This window comes from Apteryx mantelli, chromosome 3 (assembly GCF_036417845.1).
Source record: "Apteryx mantelli isolate bAptMan1 chromosome 3, bAptMan1.hap1, whole genome shotgun sequence".
In the NCBI taxonomy this organism is placed as follows: Eukaryota; Metazoa; Chordata; class Aves; order Apterygiformes; family Apterygidae; genus Apteryx; species Apteryx mantelli.
In genome coordinates, this window is record NC_089980.1 from 68,593,871 (window position 1) to 68,616,526 (window position 22,656).

Sequence of the window (22,656 nt, forward strand, 5' to 3'; positions counted from 1 at the left end):
CAACTGCACTGAAGCTGTCTTTGGCCATGTCTCTGTTACAAACTGCTACATTTGTGGGTGGAGAGAGGTTGCACAAGACAGCCATATTATGGTGTGCTTTCATCAAAAAGGTTAAAATCAGCTCCCACTTACATCACTAGTGAGTCACAATCAAATGTGATTAATAGCGAACCGAACTTAATACCCCATCTCTACAGGGCTGTAACACAATTACATAAACTTGCCGCAGCACAGAACAGTCACATCTCCACAGCCAAAACTATGGTATGTTTTTAATACTAGTGCTATCATATAGGATTCCTGCCTTAGCCACAGTGCCACTGTCCAAACCTCCCCCTTTCTCCACTGTTTATTAAATGCCAACTTTTCTTATTTTCCTCAATAAGACCAAAGGAGCAAAGGCTGATGGCAATGCATCATCTATGAAAATACTTTGTCTTGAAACTGGTGGGGAATACAACAGACTTTTCTTTTCATTTGACTAATTTGTGCCCAGTACTGCAGACAGGAAGGTACAAACTGTATCTGTGTGAGAGTAAAAAAATATATACAACTATATTTACTATTTAAATTACTTTAAACACAACTGTTTGCATACTAACAATCTTATGTACATTTTTAAACAATACCTCTTTAATATCCTTTTTTCTTTTTTCTTTTTTAAACAAGTTTTATTTTCCTCCCAAAATACCCAATGCTACTTTAAAATTCTGGAGGGGTAAAAACTTCAGCTATATAGAAAATAGCAAGATATCTTACAATTGTAACGTATCATAGCACATATTTTTTGTAAAAACAACACATCATTCAAAAATTGAACCACTGTAAAAGTTCTCACAAGTCCAACAGGACTGTCTTTAAAAGATTACTTTGGTTAACAGCAAATCATACTTAAACAATTAAGGAAAAAAATATATATATTCTTTTACCACCTCTACAGATGCATTTCCTTGGCCTGTTGTAGCAATCCATGCATCTTTATGGATGAGCACTGCAGTGCTGTTCAGTGCACTTTATTTGTACTGTGATTTCAATAAAATGGATTATAAATCAGGTTGGATTAAGCTTCCTAAGACTTCTCTGGATATCAGAGAAAGAAAGGCAATACTACCACTTCTTCCTTACAAGGCTGAATCTCATGCAGTACTTGCTGCATCAAACCAATGCTTCCCTCCTTGCCTTTCCTGGTCAGGAGAGAGAGACAACTTTTGCTGCGCCCTACATATTCTGACATCCAGCCAATTGCACAGCTTCTGAGCATGCAGACAAATGAAGTGCCACTGGACTTGACTGTAATGCAATGATTTCTTCTGAAGAGTTAGGCAGATTTCAGGTCAGATGTGGCCTCTATATCACTGGGATTTTACTCACTTCCAGGGGAATAAAAGTCCTCTGCTTTTGGGCAGGAAGAGGAACTTTATCTTTTCTTCTCTCCTAGCACTATAAAACCCTCTCTGATCCATCAAAAATCACAGAAGAAAACGGAAAGATGTAAAATTTTCCAGGAAAAGAATACTACATTAGTCACTAGGCATTGGTTAAGCTGAAAAGCAGAGAAGTCTGACCGATGAACAAAGGCACTTGGTAACAGTCCTGTGAACAATAGTCAATGAGTCAACAATTTAAGTCTCGTGATCCAACTGACCAGCAGCGAGGGCTCTGCAGAGGAAGATTTTGTGGATGATGTAACAGAGGTTTTTTTAGCACCTTCCTCTTGAAAAGGAATTGTTGCAGTGTTGTGGAGGTCTGTATTCATAAAACATCTGCTGCCTCGAATATAATCTGTTCCTCTCACTAACTGCTTTTCAGACATTGGCCTTGAAAAGGGATGTTGTGATGAGGGGCTTTCTTCAATGATTGGAGGTATTCTTTCATTACTGAAGTACCTGCAGAGGACATCTTCACCTGTACAAACAGGAAAGAAAAAAAAAAATACTGCTGTCTTCAAGGAAATCCATTGTTCCATTAGTATTTTCTGCTTTTATAATGCCCTTCAGGGTTTCTAAAGGCACTTCCCAGACTCTAGCTACCTTTTGTAACATTGGACATGGGCAGCTGTCAGTAAACATATATATATATTTTTTAAGCAACATGAATAAGAACAAAATAAATTCACAAAGAAGATAACATTTGACAATTGAATTCCATATTCTCACACACCAAAACTGCTAGTACAGATTACTCTCATGCAAATCATTATCATGAGTCACATCTAATAAACCTCCTTGTAGCATGTTTCATTCAAGCTGCTGATATACAAGAGTTGAAGCCACATTTTCTGCAAGTGACTCATGATTACCTTAAAAGCTACAATATTACTTTGGATGACAGAAATCAATTTTGCAAATAAAGATGCAAGTACTTTCCTGTTTTTTGATCACTGATTTGTGATGCTTGCTCCATTTTTTTATTCTTAGGCACCTGCCTGTGGCTGCTGGTAGGGACATGATATCAGGCTAGATGGACCTTTGTCCTGACCCAATACAGCTCACATACAAAATTCATATCAAGTTAAAAAGAAAAAAGAAAAAAAAAAGCAGCCCTGCCACCTGGTGATCATTCTGTTGGACTTATTAGTCCGTTTCTAATATCCCTCCAGGTTGATGCTTCAGCAACAGCAGTTGCAGTAAAAAGAAACTCCTAAAATACTCTGTATGTCATTTCTGAGAACAAACTTGCTTCTATGACAGCCCCCATTTTAGACCAAGCAAACAAAGACTGATAAAAAAAGCTTTTATGATGAATATTAAACACAGGAGAGAGAGGGGAGGGTGTGTGTGTGTGTGCACAAGAGCAAAATGATAAAAGACATTAAATAAAAGAGGCAAGTGCAGATCTGCCCCAGTCACTCTAGCCTACTTTATCACTTACATGAATTCTAAGACAGAAAACAAAAGGATCAACTCCAGCACTGAACAGACTCACAATTACTGTCTGACATGCCTGTTACAACCAACAAATATTATCTTGGATCAGTTCAACAATACGCAAACACCAATCCAATCCTTCATTCTTTAGACATTTCTGTTCAGTTCACTCTGACAGTTTAGGGAAGGGGAAGGACAGAGAAAGGGGGATGAAGCCCAAATCTTGCCTTTTCTCCCTGGTACTTGAAGCCTTGAGAAGGGTTCTGCAGCTCCTATCCAGCTCCCATCAGCAGGCATTGACAGAGGACGAGGTTTTCCTAAAGGCAACATGGAGAAGGTTATGAGGGAATTGCATTAAGTTTAGGAAGCCAACATTTAAATCAATATTATACACAATAAACAAAGAGAGAGATATAGCAATAAGGAGTTAAACTTGCAGAAAAAACACTATTTCAAGATACTTCGACTGGTGAAACAAGAATGTGTTCTGTTGAGATTGAACAGGCATGCTCTTGCTCATCTTCAACTCTAGTGAACATAGTGACCATAAGTTATATTCAAGACTTCATAGAAATAGACACACAGAAATGGACAACTGTGGCAGAGCCCAGCTGAATGACATTCATTAAAGAAATAATGTTCCAGTGAAATTATTTCAGATGTACAATTTCATTCACGTTCACACTTCCCACAGACCACTCCAAATGTTCAACAAGTCTAGCAAGCAGTTCTCTCATGCCAAATATTCCAGACTGATTGCTATTCTGACTCTAAATATGTCAATAATGAAAGAGGAATGAACTCACCATAAGACTGTGTTTTTTCCCTCATCTTGGTTGGTAGTATATTTGCTTCTACAGGATACCCAGGCAACTGATCGGAATCAGCGATAGTAAATCTTCGCCTTCGACTTTCCTGATCCAGAAAAGAATTGGGAGATTCGGCACCCTTGGACCCAGGTAGTGGCTGACTGGGTTTGTTGCCTCCTCCATAAACAAAACTCCCCTTTTCATCTCTGAAAGAACATTTTACTTCAATTAGTGACTTAAGAGTTTCACACTACAGACGTGAGTACGCTTGAAAGGTATTTCTAGCCCACAGTCATGCTCCTCACCAGCTGCCATTGTTCTGCAAACAAACTGAATAAAAGCTGAAGACGACGAAGCATGTCAGGTGATGGAAGACTTCATTAAACATATTTATCAAGGAGAAAAGAAAGTTACCCCCTCATACTCACACACACCTTTAATAAGCCACTAATGTAACACATGGAGAAGTTTAGAGGTTTATATACCACTCCTAAAAATGCTTTTTTGGAATGAGAAACCTTTCAACCCTAAGGATATCAAAGCTCTCAATTCACTACCTGTTTGGTACACAGTTCTGACAGAGGAGTGTGTAGATGGGTTTATCCATCTACGTATCATGGGCACATCTATTGCCTCCATCTGAGGGACTGTGTTTTTCAGTCATTATAAAAGACCAACAGCTTTATCACCATCTCTTCTCCATCCAGAACTGAGACCCCTTGAAAGTTTCAGTAATAAATTCATAGTGTATATACACATATTCTTGAATTATTTCTGCAGGAACTCCCTTCCTAGAGCAAGATCTTGTTCCCAATGGTCAGGAACAGCTATTTTCAGAACCAGTCCTTGTTACTACTTTTAGAAGAAAAAACACCTTCTTAGTTAAGATTTGTCCCATTTTTCTCCCCTTTTCTGTATGTGCTATGATCTTATTGCTTGAAGCAATCATCAGCCAAGTCTGACAAAAATAAACAGCTGACTCTTGAGCACATACAACCCCTGTATTCACAACACCCACCTGGCCAATGACTACAATTTTTCCCAGCTCTCCATCAAGACCATTGTTAGAGCTCAGTGAATGGGATGGAGTTATTTATGGAGATTCAGAGACTGAAAATTACACAGAACTGCTACACCACGACCATATGTTAGTGGAGAGCTCTGCTACACCACCCACTATGTGGAGACTGTGTCTGGGGGAGGGAAGACACCCATTGCCTCCTTAATGCCAGCACTAAGTACTGGACCAGAGGTGGTCCATGCCAGGAAGGAGGAGAACAGAATGATGGAAAAAATGACCACACAAATGCATCACAGCTTTAAGAGAAGAGCAAAACATGCAAAGCTGAGATTAAAGAGCCGAACAGAAAGTGAGAAAACTGCCTTTCTTCCTCTTTCTGGCTGCAACAGCTTCTCATATTTGCTTTCTTAAAAATTAAAGTCAAGAAATATTCTCCATGAGCCACTACCTTTCCCTGTATCATCCAGAACAAGTGTTCCAGTTTTGCAAAGCACGTTGCCGCTTCCTTCCCTGTCTACAGGGACTCAATTTTGAAGGCATTTGAAGCTAGGTACAATTTTCTGATTCTTTAGGAAATAAACAAACTGATCACATGCACATAATTCACCAAAATGCTTGAAATTTAACAATTTAAAATGAAAGCATGCTAAACTCAGCTGCTAAGTCTCTCTCTCTCTCTCTCTCTCTCTCTCTCTATTTTAGCAAAGAGACTTAAGAATTGAGCATCCAAAGTTTTTCTCATGCATAAACATGAAAAACAGGGAGAGAGCGAATCAAGGTGGGTCCAGCTTCGGTGAAGTGATGCTACTCTGGAGACCCACCAGACTTTCCTGAAGTACCTCCAGTGCAGCACAAGGCTTTACATCCACAGGAGGTGAGCACTCCTCCCAAGTGAGTCTTGTAGCAAAAGGTGAGCCAAGTTTTTGTGCTGGGCTATCTACACATACATGAAGTGCCAGGGCAGTTCAGAACGCATCCCCTGTCTGAAAATCCTTTTGGCCTTTGGCCTCCTCAGGTCAGCCGGCAGGCTTCTAGCATCAGACAACAAGGACTTGAGAACAAACAAAAGCTAGCCATACCATAACCTCTCCCCTTTGTATACACAGGTCCGCATTTTTATAGTTTACGTTGCTGGAAAAAAATAAAGCTGAGTGAATTGACTCTCCATTCCCTTTAGTGGGAACATTCCTGTGTTATATAATTTACATGTTTAACAATTCAACATGACTTCTTTTCTATCCTATCACAACAGTTAAACTTGGTCAAAACAGAGCACTGGAAAAAAGTTACAGACAAAATAACTTTTTGTTATGCGCAGCTGGATTTAAAAACAAAAGCAAAAACAACTCCACAACAAAACAAGGGATGACATCCATTAATGCTTTGGGAACAACTCTGATCTATATGGCACACAATCTTGTAACAGTGAAATCTACTATTATAATCTTGGTATCTCATGTATTGAAGAATAAGCTTAAAAAGACTTGGGCATTTAAGCAACCAGAAGAAAGTCCGTGAGATCTACAATTTTCTTAAGCTAATTTGCACAGACTTCTAAAAGCAAGCAAGCTAGCTCAAAAACAAGTGTAATAAAGGAGTTTTTTGTTCAGTAGTACATGTTTACTTGCATACCGAGGAGAATATGGAACAGCTGGTGGAGGTGGTATGTAGAGATCCAAAATGGCTGGCTTCTCCTTTTTCAGTGAGGTATCCATGGTACTTTCTGGTGACTGGGGTGAAGTTGGTGGAGGACTGGTCTGAAATATTAGACAACTATCAAACATCTGAGCACTGATTTATCACTCACAAAAAAGATAACTCAATCATCAATAGTACCGTATTTCATCCACTATGGAATTAATATCTGTATGCTTGTTTAATAAATATGTAAGAAACTCCCACAGCATTTACATTTTTCTCCATCCCCAGGTTTGGCTAGCTTTGCAGTTCTTTCTACATAAATCCTATCACAGGTAATGCATTAATTAAAGAAATATTTTGCTCTTTCCAGTTCTGTTTTTCCTGCAAATTCCATACATAGAAAACAGAGACAAAACCCCTTCTTCTGTTTTCAGACCCATTAAAATAGTGCATTATGTTAAACACACATATGATTTGCAACACTTACAAAGACAGCTCTCTGCTCCTCATTCCATACAGCCCAATGCCTGGAACATGGGCATAGGCAGGAATATGATGAAGTTCACCACAAATTACATCAAGTGAAATAACTAGGGTGTGGGAAGCTAAGCAAGAATATATTGGTATTGCTCATCTGAACAAATTTGCCATTTTAGTCTTTGTTGCTCATTTTTAGACACCCCGAGTTTCAGGTAATCAGCTTAGATTCAATTAGGTTATTTCCTCCTGTAAGTATGAAGCCCTATGATTCCTCATATAACATGCCATTCCTCAAAATGGTTATTTAAGAGTTATTAACTTCAGTTTCTCCATCTACTTATTACCTAATCTATGAATTACCCAACATTCAAATCTTGTTTACACAAGTAGTTTGAATATCTTCTTGAAAAGAAAAACTCTCTCTTTCCCCGCCCTTCACCAGATTAACAAGAGAACGAATATCTTGAATAACCTAAGTTATTTCAGTAAAACTCTACTACTTTGTTAAAACGGAGGAAGCATTTATTACTCCACGCTGATGAATTCCATACATATCAGCAGCTTTGCCTCAGATAAGTTCTCTCCAAGATCAGTGGCACAGCGACTGATTAAAATGCTCAACGCACCTACTCCCTTTGTGTATCAAGGGGGCATTATCTGGGTAAAAAAGGAGAAACATTTCCCCTTTCACTAGGAACCTGAAGAGGACAGTCGTTTCACATAAACCTCCTTGACCTATACTTAACGCACGAGTCACAGGGAGCATTTCTGGTATTTCTCTCTTTCAGGTTCAAAACCAAGGCATTCGCACCCAGGCATTACAACCGGCACAGTTGTGCCAGCAATCTTTCACCTGCACTAGGGGTGGTTTCCAGCGCAGGTTCTTCAGCGGAGCAGGAGTGAAACTGAAAGAGCCACTGGGCCGTTTCTTAAGAAGGAGCCTAACTCCAGCAGGATTCTCTCGCAATTTTCCCACTAGATTTTTTAGTTGCCATCCCACCTTGAAGAGAATAAAGACATCTTTTATTTGGTGTCACTTTTCTGAAACAGCCACGAACCTAAAGAGAAAAGAGAGATCCAAAAAAGGCATAATTAAGACAAAATTTGGGGGAAGAACAAAATTTTCTGGACCTCCTTTTTGGGGGAGTTTTTTTGGTTTGTTTTGAAGAAAGAGACCCTGTTTAAGAATAAGATTAAACACAGATTTTGGGCACTGCTGTTTATACCTCAGGTCCAGTCCTAGAAGGATGCAGGGATGTGCTCAAATTGAGTAACACAGGTGTTGACAGTGAACTACTTTAGTGATGTTTCTTTCTAACATTAAAAAGAAATTGCTTATTTGTGTTAAGTACAAATGTAATCACTAAGTTCCCGGCTGCAAACTATTTGAAGAATACTTGTTTTTTTAACTTCATTTTATCTGCATTCCCGTAGATTGTAATAATGCATTTTATAGTATGCCTTAAATGCAATGTGGAAGATTTTAATAAATGTTATATGCACATAATAAACATAAAATATTGCAAGAAATAAGAAAAATAATAATAAAAGAATAAATGTTAAATCTGAGCAAAATTTGACTTGAAAACAATGTTAAAAACCCTAAAAAATTTCAACAGAAAACACCAGAAGAGCCCACATGCAACAAAGCTGTTATCCATTTAGAACCTCTGAGGAAAGAGCTTTACAAAACAAGCATAAAGAACGATTGGTAAGACAATTTATTACTAACCACAGTTTGCCGATTAACCTGGATCACTTCATCACCAGCATGAATCTTCTGAGATCGATCAGCAGGGGACTACAAAGCAGAAAACAAAAGGCATATGTTTCAATAGGTTTTCTTCCCTCCTGTAACGTCCCCACTCAGAGTTATGTTGAATGTTGTGGATATAACAAAAAGAGTGTCACTGAAAATCTCCACACAGCTGCATCACACAAAGAGCTACATTATATCCACTGATGATGATAAATGCAAAAGAATACAACTTTGTTTTTGATACTGGGGGAACTGAAAAAAAGATGAGAAGAGGACATAGCCTACATCTGTCACAGGCCAAACTGTACTCAGAACACGGGACTGACTTTGCTGTCCTTTACCTCCAATTTGTACTGTAGTTTCAGACAGTAGTGGGAGATGACTACAGAGAAGACTGCTGTTCCTAACACAGTAACTGTCTGTGTAAACTTAGTTTTTAAATATATACTAATTAACAACAACAACAAAAAAATACATTAAGGTTTAGAATGTACATGACAGGAGCAAAACCCCTTCAACCCACAAAACAGGACCATTTCCCTTTCCTTTGCCGTCTCCTAACGTAAACAAGAGCTGCCAACTTTAACATGAAGTTATCTGCCTGCATTATCAAGGTCAACGGATAAAATACATGTTTGTACACATCACATGTGCTTAGATAGATACTGAAAAACACCTGAAAATACTTTTTTCTTGGAACAACAACAACAAAAAAAGCAAGCTCTGGGGAACCATTAGGAAGGAACAGTGAGTGATATGCATCAGTATTTACTTAGACTTATCTACTGCTGGTACCATGCACCAGCTATTGCTGCAGTTATTAAAAACAGTCTTGCTGCCATAACGTATCAACTCTGAACAGCCCTGGCAACACATGAACTGCACAGGCATACTAGCGTAGTAAGCTGCAGGTATACTAGTCACAGCCAATACTACTTCTCCCATTTCCCCCAGTCTACCTGGTAACTCTCTGATAGCAGGCCAGTATTTCCCAGTGACTCCAGAGTTAGCCATTGGGATTAAGGACTCCCTCCCCTACTTACCACACCTTCAGAACTGAAGCAACATTTTTATCAGAAGGAACTGCAGGAATAAACTGTGCAACATGGGAAGACATGGAGAAATTTAAGGGAGGCTCCAGCTATCATAAGCAACCCCATTTCTTCATTGTCTTCTTGCTTCCTTTGCAAGGAAATGCCTCTGTGGAGGGCTGTGTATACACGATTCAACCAAGACTATGAAATATTCTGTGCCACAGCTATGTTAGGGAAAACAACACTTGTTTCAAGCTGTCCTTTGGGTGATCAACAGCCTGACCACAGGAGGATGGGGGACTCTCGGACAGAGGGCTTCTACAACAAGGGCCAGCTAACACAGTAGATGCTGCAATCACATTGTGAGAATGGAGGAAAGAGCAAAGTTTAGATCCAGGCCAAGGCAATTCAGGAAGTCACAAGGCAGGGAGGCTGAACTCAGGAATCCTCATAGCTGATTGGTGTCAAATGCGTGGACTTTCCCAGTCCTATTAATGTGCAATACTATTATTTTTTGGTGCAATTCTACTGTGTTCCAATAAATGGGTTTTTGGAGATAGCTACTAAAATACCATTCCAAAGCTAAAAAGAAAATGGAGCTATGGCCTAACCTGATCAAAATGATCTCATGCCATTAGAAAGACACCAGCTGTTTGTAGTTCCCTCAGTCACTTCTTAAGTTTTGGTTTTCTAAAGAGAACAGTTCCCCCAAAAGAAAAACTAGTATTTATACACAAGCTGAAGTTCAGGGCTTTGGTGAACACTCAAGAAGCAATATAAGCCTGCTTATGGCCTCCAAAATGAAGTCTATATGCACAGGGAGTTTGACGGCAGTCAACGTTACATTTTTTAATATTTATTGGATGTTGAAATTGCTCTCAAAATGGACTGGGTCTGTATTTCAGATCCTATATTGAGTTATGCCAGGCCAATAGCATTATAAACTGGCAGCTATAGAAGCTTTCAGTTTTCACTATGACCTGCAGGCATAGATTTCCACCCACTCCTCTCCGGCCCCTTGAGTTGGCAAGCATACACCTAGAACCACTAGTTCTTTCCTATCTACAAAAAAAACATCCCTGGAAAGCCACGTTCCTCAGCAACTTTTTCTTTCAGCCCCTGCTCTTGCAGAGAGGCATTACTGACAACGTTACAGCATCATCTACCAGCCTCAATCACCAACCAGAGGTTCACTGTGCTAACTTCTGTAGAAAAGCCTTTAATAAAGTTTCAGCTACAGATAATAAAACAAGCAGCCACCTGCAGCAAAAGAAAAGAAGAATTCCGCTGTGCACCATGCTGACCATGCTTCCAGCAGATTGTTCCTTAAGTCTTACTTCTCTGTACTTTTTACACTGCACAGTAATCTTGTCACTGGACAGTGCATTGATTTCATTACTCACTACTGAATTTAGCATGTTGCTGCTTAAATATTCCTATTAGGACATATTTCCTTTACCAAAGGAGAGCAAATGAACACTTCCAAACTTTGTTAAGCAAGATACCATAAACTCTCAGAACAGCAGATGCAGTATTTCATTAAAGTAACTATTCTAATGCCAACCATTTCAAGCACCTCATGCATTTGGATGAACTGATTTAATTAGACTAATAGTAAAACATTAAGGAAAAATATTTACAAATTCTGGATAAACCACTGATGTACCATACAGTATTTAAAGCAGTAGTCTCGTGACAGTCAGACGTAAAATAAAAAGAAAGTAGTGAGAGAGAGGGAAAAAAAAAAAAAAAGGGACTCAAACTTTACCAAAACTACATTCAGATAGCCTGAGCTAAACTACATTAACTTCACTTACGTTTTCTGTAGTTCCAGTAATTACATGCAATCCATCATAAGTTGATTTGATGTACATTCCCTAATGTAAGTAGAAAATGAAAAACAAGTTTAAAGATTAAAAGAACACGTAACATATCCGATTAAGCAGCAGTTCACAATAGACTCAAAATTATTAAAAACCCTTAAAAATTCACAATTTTTCCCTAGAAAAAACTGTGCAATCTAATATCACATTCTAAACCTCTGTGTTTTTCTAACTTAGGGCATTGGGAATTTTGAAATTATGAAAACAACTGAAATTTTACAGTTTATTCTTCACTGATCACTTTTACTGTAATAATATTTATCTTAAAAACCAAAAACAAACAAAAAAGAGACATTAAGACATAGAATGCAGTTTAGAAATACTGTTTCTAACCTTAACCTTAGTTTTGCTGCTGCCTTTTCAGCCTTTGGTCTTGAACAAACCTTTAATTTTGTTACTGCCCTGTCTGCACTACAGCACTACAGATTTTACTAGATGGCCACTAGCTATTTCCATAAAAAGCACATTTACACAGGCGGACTACAAATATTGTATACATGTTCTTTTGCACTTTTTATTAGCAAGTCAAAATACAAACTACCTCATAATCACAATTCTGACATAAGCAAAAAAGGTCTAGCAGAACTAAATATTTGTGGCTCTGTTTGGTAATGCTGAATGTGAATGGAAGGACAGGTGCAGATGAAGTGAGTGTTGATCATATGAACCCTAAAATAAAGATCACCAACAGGCTATTAATAAATAATTACATGTGACAGATTTCCCCTGAAAAGGTGACCAGCCCCTTGTCTGTTTGGCTGTCCATCCAATTCTGTGCACCTACCTCCTCATTTTTTATTTAGTCCAGCCAAGCTGACCCTACTTCATTGTGACTTGTGCATTAATAAAGAGGGACCCGAAATTTCAAGAATGCATGACTGACTCAGTCAAATCCAGTGACCTAAGTAAAACTATAACACAGTAAGGCTGTAAAGCTTCCTTTGAAAGTGTTTCTCTCTTCTGCCTTTTTTTTTCCTTTTTAATAAATACAAATGCACTTAAGAATTGAAAGTGCCTCCAAGACATTCTAACATGTACATTCCCCAGACAGAAAATCCAGCAAGATTTTAACCTCAGTTTCTCATAACCCGCACTCAGCTGACTGGAATGCACTGAACCAACCAGATTCAGTAATATTAGTATATCCAATATACAGCCACTGAACAGTTAAAAGAATTTCTCATATTCCTGTTAACAGCAAACCTCAAAACCCCTCATACTCTTCACAGTCTTGCTATAAACAAAAATAGCAATGTGTCCTTCAAAAACACAAACTCCTCCCCATCCCCTGATGCCCTGATATTTATCCTTCAGGGTTCCTCCCATGCCTCTTGCTATTCCCTACAGGATATTCATGGTTCTGAAATATACAGCTATATTTAGGTATGCAGCAGCACCTATTAACACTGGGCACATCAGGACACTCCAAGACTGGTTCTTACCAGGCCTTCCCCAGGTTTAATATTGGTTAAATGAACCTCTTCCAGACAAGCACACTGGCTCATCAAGGGGTCCGTAGCTGATCGGATGGCTTTATCACAAATTCCATTTAAAGTCTTCGACTACAATGAGAACACACAAAAAATGGTTTCAGAAGTTCTCTTCCAGCTTTCTCCTCTTTTAGTTTTCAATAATGGAAAGGAAATTAGTTCTAAAACTTGATCCACTAATACAGTTAAGTTCAAAATCAGTGAAATAGAAGATTCATTTGTACAGATCTCATCTACAGCATGCTTATCTTCCTACAGGACAGATGATCTGATTCCACTAGTGCCAACTCACTGACAGGTTGACAGTACATACTGTGTTTAAAAAAAAATTCAACACACAATACAGCAAAAAATTGGGTTTGGGGTTTGCTTTGCCCAAACATAAGCCATTAAAATAATCAAATACTTTGATGATTCCTTGTGGCAACATTTGACAATTTTTCACAGCGTTCTTTATTTTTATTATAAGAACAAAGTAGGCCATATGTCATTAAAAATGACAGTGCTGACCACTGACTTATCTGCACAAAGCTTTACAGTATAAGGTAAGACATCTAGCATTTAAGTGTCTCAGAATTACTTCTCTCCTTTGTGCCTCTGAGCTGACCTCTTCTGGAATGCTTACGCAGGCAAGGTTCATATTTCCTTTTGACCAAAACATAATTGATCCTAAGCCAGAATTATAACTAAAGACAAATTCTGACCTTGTGTGTGTGTCAATAAAGTCAAAGGGAGAAGGGATTTGTCTTTTAAAACTTTTAAGTATCAGAACAGCGAATTATTTAGAAAAAATATTGTAGTTGAAAAATCTGTGGCTTCTCTAAACTCACAAATTTCAGTAATGCCCCACTGTGTTTTGGGTCTTGATGTAAACTGAAACAATATTAAAATTCAAAGTAGCTTACAAAAACTAAAAGGAGAGGGGAGGAAGGTTTACTACACAGTAGACTAGTTATTTATAATCTATTTGGGAACCAGTAAGGTAAGCCACTTTCACAAGGGGATTAGAATTCTTCATTTAGTACAGATACGTAATTAATTAAGGAGCAGTGTGGGTGGGGGAAGCTGTCTTGTAGGAAGACAGTTCTTTGGGATCACAATGGTGACCTGGAAACAATAGTTCCAATGGTTCTTTTTGTTTTGTTTTAAATCAGATTTGTAAAGCAGCAATAAAATAAATCAAAACAACGCTTAAGTGTGAATACGAGGAACTGCTCAAACAAGGGAATTCCAAACAACAATACCTATTCCAGAGTGGGTGTGCATAAAAGGAAAAAAGAAAGCAGCAAAAACCTCCCTTTTACGTGGTTTCATTATTTATGGACCAAATTATTTTTAGTTATTGTGCTACTAAATTCCTAAGCATCTATGACCTAGCGGAAGGCCTTATCAAAGAGCACAGCCTGGTTCATGTCAAAAGCAGGAAGCGATGATTAACTGTTACAAAATATAAAAAGCATTCCGTTACGTTCCTCATTTGGTCACAAGGCTGCTTCAAACAATTTTGAAAACTTAGATCTTTCAGGCTCAAGTACAATTAGACACAGAATTTTAGTTCTGTAGGCAGGATGGTTCTTTTAGAAGAAGAATCATAATAAGGCATAGTAGCTACTTATTAAGGCACTAAGCGTCTCATGATGCACATCACAGGCAAACTGGTTTATTTAGCCTACTATCATTCTACAATACTACCCTCCCTTTAAAAACTGAAGTCTGCATTCTCTTGAAAAAAGTAGCTATGCAATGAAAGTTTAAGGAATACCTGACCTAGTGCTGTACACACACTACCCATTGATTCACAAATTTCATTAATTTCTTCTACAGTAAAAAGTATTCATAAAACAACCCATAGAGACGTTTTACTTGAATAATGCACGTGGATTGTACTGTTGTCAGTACAATTAGAAGCCACTGAAATCAAAGTGAATGCATGCAGCTGAATTTCAACAGAAATGCATACTTACTACAGTTTGAACTTTATCTTCCATGTCAGCCACAGTGCAATCCTAAAATAAATAAATAAATAAATATCAAAACACACACACACAAAAACCATAAAAAAACCACCTTAACCTTGATCTGAAATAGAGTTGTTCATGCTGCAGGGATTAATCAGATTAGTTTCACCTGGTAAGGCTCAAGTGTACTGTTAAACAACTATTTTCTGGCCATGGTAGAAAGCAATAATAAACCTTTAAAACTAAGGGAACATGGCATTCAATTACAGCAGCAGACATTTGCAGAAAAGCAGAGCCGTGCACAATAAAACTTTAAGAAGGCAAGGCACAGAAACTTGCCTTACACATCATAAACACTGATTCAGGTGCTCCTTCTATTCAAGGCATCAAAATGGATCTAAAATATATTTGTCAAAATAGCATAAGTGATTTTTAAAATATGCTATTGATGACATTCATGAAGGCCAGGGGACTGCACACAAAGCATTATTTACACAGCTCAGGTACAAAAGTCTTTGAACAGAAACAAGTTCATTTAACAGAATACAGAAGCAGTCATTGTTCTCTGTAAGAACAGCTGAACTAGAGAACAGTATTAGATTCCCAGATTAAAAAATTAAAGCAGCATGTAAGTAATGAAACAAGATCTACAATATTTAAAAGGTTGGGGTGGGGGGAAGCCCAAACATTTAAACCATCTGAAATTCCAAGATATTGGTCATTAACATCTCAGCCTGCATAACTACCGCACAATGCCCGAGAGATGCATTTAGGAGCAGTGAATTGAAGCTGTTCCATACCTCTGATCATTCTTGACACCTCTTCTGTTCCCTTTCTAGCTCTATATTGTGCTTTTTAACATAGAAGACCAGAAAAACATACAATCCTTCAAATACAGACACACTAAGAATATATAAAATAGCACAGCTATGTTTTCATAATAACTCTTAACAACCTATTCACTGTTGTGATGACCACTAAGGACTGATGTCATATTTTCTACAGCCTACCATCAAAAACTTCAAGATCTTTCCTGAACACCAATATCAAATTTAGACTCCATCACTGTGAATCAGCACTATTGTTCTCTGCTAAACTTATCTGCATTAATTGGTAGTGAATGTCATCTATCATCGTGCAGTCCAGTTACTTAGTACTGCAAGATCCTTCTGCACCTCTTCAGTTTCATCTACACTGGTTATTATTTTATCTGCAGTTTGCCACAAAACTGTAAGAAACAGTGGACTAAATTCTGTTCCTTGCATCCATACAGCCGTCATCAAAGTGAACTGGAATCTTACTGCCTTCCAGTCTGACCTTATTATTCACTCCTTTTTACACACCATTTATGATTATGCAGTGCAGCATAGGTCTCATGAGAGCCATACTGCTCTCTCTTCTCCACTGTGAGAATTGACCATTTATTCCTACACTGTATTTCCTAATAAGACTTAAAAGTTTTTGACATCTAAAAATTCACCTAAAGTTTTATCAACTGGGTCTCTCTTTTCCATGTCAGTGGATTTTCAGACAATTCTAATTCATTTGCAGTATCCCAGTATGAAATAGTGCTGATTCTTCCCCATTAATATTTTTTCCTTCATATACAATAATTCCATTTTTTATTACAGCTCGTATCAAATTGGCAGAGAAGTACTCTGATGCTTTTATAAAAAGGCTAGGGATGTATTTGCCAGCTTCCATTTCATTGCCATCAAAGGCTGATTTAACTGACAGATTAGACACCATTTTTAGTAGTTTTATTAATACAGTTCAGCAATTTCACATCTCAGTTCCTGTAGAGCTCTTGGATGAACACCATCTGGTACTGGAAACACTTACTGTTCTACTTCAAAATCTGCAAATCTGTAACTATAAATCACTGACTTTCTACAATTGTGCATGCAGTGCCCAAGGAAGATGGGCAACCAGCAATAAGCCAAATTTGTGTGCCTTTAAAGTTATAATGTCCAGTTACTATTCTTTTAAAATTCAGCATGTATAATCGGGTGTCACCACAGCTTGACAACTCACAGGACTTCTCTGTCCTTTGACATCATCCCAAAAAATAAGGAAGTGAATCACCTACTCCACAGGACATGTTTCTTCAAAGTTTTAACAACTACATAGCCAGGAACTGATAGCTTTGAGTAGATTCTGCAGGAGCTGAAGCATGCATATAGCGGTGCCCCATCAAAGCAGCAGCATACGGTCAGAACAGTTTAGAAGCCAAGTAGTATTACTCAGAAAACAAAATGACACAGTTTGCCAAGAGTCACACAGGTGCTATGCACCCTTTTAGCTATTCCCAAACTAAGTATTCATCATACAGCTGAAAAATAGAAAGTTTTGAAACACAACGCCATGGTCTCACACTGCTGGGCAGCAGGAGCACAACTAGGATTCATATCGTAAAGGCAGCAGCTCCTTACATTACATGCAGCATTTCCCATCTGATGGCTACAAGAGTACGTACGGGACAAAAAGAGCTAAAAAGTCTGAGACTACAGATATAGTAGCCAATGGAGTCATTTGTACTGTAATTATATTTATTAAAATTAACACTGGTAACATTTTTTTTTTTTGTTTGGAACTTGACAATTTTCAAATGCAGAGCAACCATTTCAAAAATCTAAGCATCTTCCCATTAAAGCTCAAGAAAACATGAAACAGCAGTCACTGCAGATTGAAACTAAATGAACAAAATGAACTAAAATGAACTAAATTGAACTAAATGAACTAAATGAACAAAAAACTCAACCTCAGAAAAATGGGGCAAGTGAAACAGACCTTCACAGACTTGTTCAAGCTTTGAAGAAAGCTCACAGTTCCCTATCTGTCTTCTAACTCATACTCTGCACACAGTTAGCACAGCTACTTCCCCAAACATCCACCTTCCTTCCCTTTTGGAAAGCAAAGAGGAAAAGAAGTCAGCTGACCTTTTGAACAGTAGTAGTGAGATCCAAGCAAAGCTGAATGATTCTGTTCTTCATTGAGGAAAAGTCAGCAATACCTGTAAATGGGGCCCTGTAACAAGACAAAATTCTAGGGTGAGCTGCTGGCAACAGGGTACAGGAGAGGACCAGGTGAGAGGCACAAGCTGTTAAATGTCATTGCCAGGAAAAAGAACCGATTCTTAGCTGGAAAGCAGCAATATTCCAGGATAAAAGCTCTCCTTGCTGACAGTCCTCATGCAGCTCTCCTCCTAACCTTCCTTCTCAGGAAAGCTGGCAAAGGGCTTGAGAATTTATGTTCATCCATTATCCTGTCCAGCATCACGGCCAGAACACTATCAGCTCTGTTGCCTGCTTGCTTCCGCTGCAGCTGTCACAAAACAGCTCCTGCTCTTGCCAGAAAAAAAAAGCACAGAGAGAGTTTCTTCTGCTGCTCAGTTTTTCAAATAATGGAGCTAAGACCACAATTTCAGTAAAACATAAAAAATTCTTTTAAAAAGGGATCTGCTGATGACAACTGATTTAGAAGGTGGGAAGGGGAGAGGAGGAAGTCATGCATGTTAGAAACGCCTTGAAAACAGAACATCTCCCCTGAAGGGGAAGAATCCCACCTGTATAAATACCAGTTTAGATGCAATCTTAACAGTTTCATCGGTTCTAGCAAAGGTGAAAGCACAGGAGTAGATACCCTAAATACCTTAGCAGCTAGAAATTGCCTGGCAAGGAGAAATAATTCACTATAGCAGTAAATGAAAATATAAAGACTTTATTACCTGTCCAGCCATGCAAGCAAGGCTTTAGCAGCACCAATAAGCTCCACCACAGAAGTAAGGAATTCATTGGGGGGCTTGCGTGAGGTATTCCCATCATAATTTGAACTTTTCCTTCGGCTGCTGATGTAATTCTGCAGATTACTGGATGATGCTCGTAGTTTGAGAACCAAGCTCTTCATGTTGTCTGTTTCAAGGCCATAGTTCTGTAAGAAGTATTTTTAAGTTTTATAAATCTCCCTATCAAGATCCCATTCATTACATCACAAGTTACAAACTCATTTGGAATGAAAGGTTTGAGAATTTGCCCACATTTTACCTTTTTTTTTGGGGGGGGGGAGCGGAAGGAGGGGAAGGGAGATGTAGGTTGTATAAAACTTCTAAAAAAGTTCAAACCTAATCACAGAGTCTGCCTGAGGTAACTGGTCTTTAAAGGAAGTATCTAGGCATTAGAAAGTGTATGTCCTTAATCTTTTTTAAGTTACTGCCTTTCAATGCTTTAAGCTTCAAGAAAAGGCAGGAAACCTTATTGTGATGTCCCTCTGCAAGCATTTAAGTAGGAAAAAAGTGGGAATCAGGCCTAAACTGAAAGCACAGCCTTAATAAACAATCCTTAAGTTTCTGACTACACAGACTGAGCAATGTTTCATGTACTGCTAAAAAAATAACATACAGATTTAGAGTCAAAAGCCATAAAAAAGAATGGCTGACCCCTGGTCCATACAGCCTAGCATACTTTATCAGTCCATGAGCAGCAGCTGTTACCCAGGAAAGAGTGCAAGCATATACCAATACTTTCACAGAGTATTTTCTCAGCAACCAGCTATCTGTAGGCTCAGCAGCCCCAGGAAGCAGTGGTGGTCTGCTTTTATTTCTTCCATAAATTCCAGAAATTCAATTCCTGTTTTGAATCCATGTGAAATTTAGCACCCTGTGGCCAGGCATTCCACAGATTAACTATTTCCTTTGGCATAGGGGGAGTTTTCTAGTTCTTCTGTTTTGTTTTTTTTTTGTCTGGGTTATTTGGGGGGAGGGGGGGCCCTCAATGCTACCTTTGATGCATCTAGTTCTTTTACTGGAAGAACCATTTCTCTACCCACCTTTTTCACAACATTCAAGATTGTACAGACTGTCTTTTCCATATTGACAAGTCCTACACCCTCCAATTACTTTGCAAGTTATCCCACACTACAGCCACTAAAAGATACTTTTGTGGGTGCCAAACCCCCTCAAATTTTACTGACACTAACGAGATTTGAGGATATTCTACAATCAGAATGAAGTCCCAAAGTCCTATCAGATGTTGTTTACCTTTCAAATGTAGTTGGAGCAACAGAACTACTTTTTTCTTTTTGATAAAGGAAAACAAAGGTTGTTTTCTCTTTAAATGTTTTTTATATTGTGGTATACAAACAGCAAAGTTGCATTTTATTCACAACTAAAGACAAGTTTAAATTGGCAAGAGATAAAAACATCTACAGGAAACAAATGTAATTTCACAAAAGCTAGAATAAATATCTGGATCACAAATTTTCAGTAACTGTGTTCTTTGACTATAGCAATACATTTATTTGCAAGTTAGTGGACTGCAATAACGCTACATAGCAGTTTTAAGCAACACGAGTTGATCATCTCATTCCAAGCATATCATGAACGCTATACTATTCCTTTTCTGAAGGCAACTCAATTTTTATGTCAGATTTTTTTTTTGCTGTGCATGCATGTGTGTGTGCACGCACACGTGTGTGAGTAAATTTGCTTTTGAGTGCTCCCACCCCGCAAAACCTTTGTGAGCTTTTCTGAAAATTAAATCCCCGTCAATGCTCAGTTCTTTCAGACTGAAGCCCCCTACTTTGCTACAACCCTCCCAAAAGAAAAAATAATCAGCCTTTCTCTATTCTTTTGCTGCCACAAATTCTTGTGACCACCTCAAAGTTCCCAGGTTTTTACCAGCTGTACTGTCTTGTTCTTTCTCTTACTCTCCTCAAAAACACTAAAGCAACTAAAACTTAACTCCATTCAACTCAGAGTTCCAGGAGTTCCCAGCTCCTCCACACAGGGTCACAGCATTACCCAGGTGAGAAAGGACCTCAGCAGGTCTCAGCCCAACCTCCTGCTCAAAGCAGGGTCAGCTGTGAGCTCAGACCATGTCACTCAGGGCTTTGCCCCCTCAGGCCTTGGAAACCTCCAAGGAGGGAGACTGCACCACCTCTCTGAGCGACCTGATCCACTGCCTGACTGTCCTCAGGGTGAGAAAATTTTCTCTTAAAACCAGCCTGACCCTCTCCTGTTCCAGCTTCTGCCCTGCATCTCTGGGCCTCCTGCCACACACCACTGTGCAGAGCCCAGAGCTGCTTTCTTGCCGAGCTCTCCGCAGCGCTGGGGCTGTGGTGAGCTCCCCCCGCAGCTGTCTCTGCCCCGGGCTGGACCAGCCCCACTCCCTCAGCCTCTCCTCATGGGGCGAGTGCTCCAGTACCAGCCATCTTGGCGGCCCTCTGCCAAGTTCAATCCAATCTGTCAGTGTCTCTCCTATGCTGGGGCAGGGGCAGAAAGTAGGCAAAACTGCATGTGGTACTCTAGATGTAGACTAACAAGTGCTGAGTAAAGGGAAATAATCACTTCCCTCAATCTCTTCCCATTCACACGGTCCAGGATGCTGTTGACCTTTGGTGCCAAGGCACACTGCTGGTTCACGTTCCATACTTATTTGCAAGAGAAACAAAACAAGTCAATGGATATCTCTGTCCTCCCTCCTGAAACACAGGATTTCTCACTAATAATAATAAAAAAAACTAAAAAAAAAAAAAAGAGAGAAAAATGCTCACATACCACCATTAGTTCTACCTGCTTCCTAACTGCCAGACCAAACATAACTAACTCTTCACCAGGACCACTGCTTACTGTCAGCCTTTGTTCTGTTCATGCACCACTATTATTTCCATGTTCAAAAGTCCATAATAAAGTCTGGAATATTTCAGACTAAGAAAGTTATGGAAAGTGACACAGAACCCTCGCCAAAAAACATACCAGTGTAAAGAGGAGGTTTCAACTACTCAGCTGCCTTTAAAATACCTATCACCTCCTATGGATAAGAGCCCAGTGGGTGTCAGTTACACAAGTGTCCCCTCCTCCCCCCACCCGAGAGCTCTTGGCAAGGAAGTACTGTTAAAGTACAGCCAGGAGTAGGGGTTGAGAGGATATATCCAAGAAAACAAACACTGCTGCAACAGCAAAAGGATATCCTTAAATTTTCCAGCATCACAGAGAGGGAAAAACTTGGACTAATAAACAATATTAAAGTACTTGCACACTGTCATGTATAAACTCATCACTTCTGTGTATCTGCACAAGCAATTCCTACAGCTCTGAGAATCTACAATTGCACACCTCACCGGACAGGACAGGGAGGAAGAGTACAAGGCATCTTCCTGCATCTCCCTTCGTGTGGATTGAGTCCAGTTCAATCTTTGGCCCTCATTCTTGGTTTCAGTGAAATACCAGAATGTGAATACCTACATTGCTTTGACCCTTCATCTTCCTCCAGTAATTTCTTGAATGTATTTATACCCCATTGACATTTTTTATTTTCAGAACACTTTCCAAATATCAACCAGTCAATTACCTTCAGGAAACTGTGGGAAGACAAAGATCCTTATCTTAGTAAAATGGAAAAATTACAGATTCAATAAGTCACCAAGAGCTAAAGAATTAAGGATTACAATTAAAGCATTGCTGGTTCTCTGTTCTGCACTGCAATGAAATCCAGCGTTTACCTTGGACCTCACTATTTTGAAAGATTGGAGATAGCCCCACCACATATGAAGATACATCTTGATATACCAAGTCAAGTTTTGTTTTGGGCCCTAGAACATTTGCATACACCATATAAGGGTCAGTCCGGTGAGACTTTTCCGGTTCAGTTAGTTTTTAAAGAATTCGGACAAATAGTTCTCAATTCTGAGATGGACTACAGCAATGCAGTCTTTGGAG

At 38.9% G+C, this 22,656-nt stretch overlaps 1 protein-coding gene across 2 annotated transcripts in view; it reads right to left on the bottom strand.

The window, feature by feature from the left end:
- Positions 1–246: 246 nt before the first annotated feature.
- Positions 247–22,656, bottom strand: part of CNKSR3 (CNKSR family member 3) — a 56,284-nt gene continuing 33,874 nt past the window's right edge. Inside the window, exons 3-13 of one of the 2 annotated variants that reach the window (XM_067293586.1) lie at positions 18,670–18,872; positions 17,882–17,969; positions 14,949–14,990; positions 12,937–13,056; positions 11,429–11,488; positions 8,551–8,619; positions 7,672–7,818; positions 6,330–6,454; positions 3,674–3,882; positions 3,095–3,184; positions 247–1,905 (exon numbers count right to left, since the gene is read on the bottom strand). In XM_067293586.1, the coding sequence (XP_067149687.1) occupies positions 1,607–1,905; positions 3,095–3,184; positions 3,674–3,882; positions 6,330–6,454; positions 7,672–7,818; positions 8,551–8,619; positions 11,429–11,488; positions 12,937–13,056; positions 14,949–14,990; positions 17,882–17,969; positions 18,670–18,872 (1,452 nt within the window). In that variant the 3' untranslated portion in view covers positions 247–1,606. The remainder of the gene's footprint in view (positions 1,906–3,094; positions 3,185–3,673; positions 3,883–6,329; positions 6,455–7,671; positions 7,819–8,550; positions 8,620–11,428; positions 11,489–12,936; positions 13,057–14,948; positions 14,991–17,881; positions 17,970–18,669; positions 18,873–22,656) is intronic. The other variant, XM_067293587.1, reaches the window with a different exon arrangement.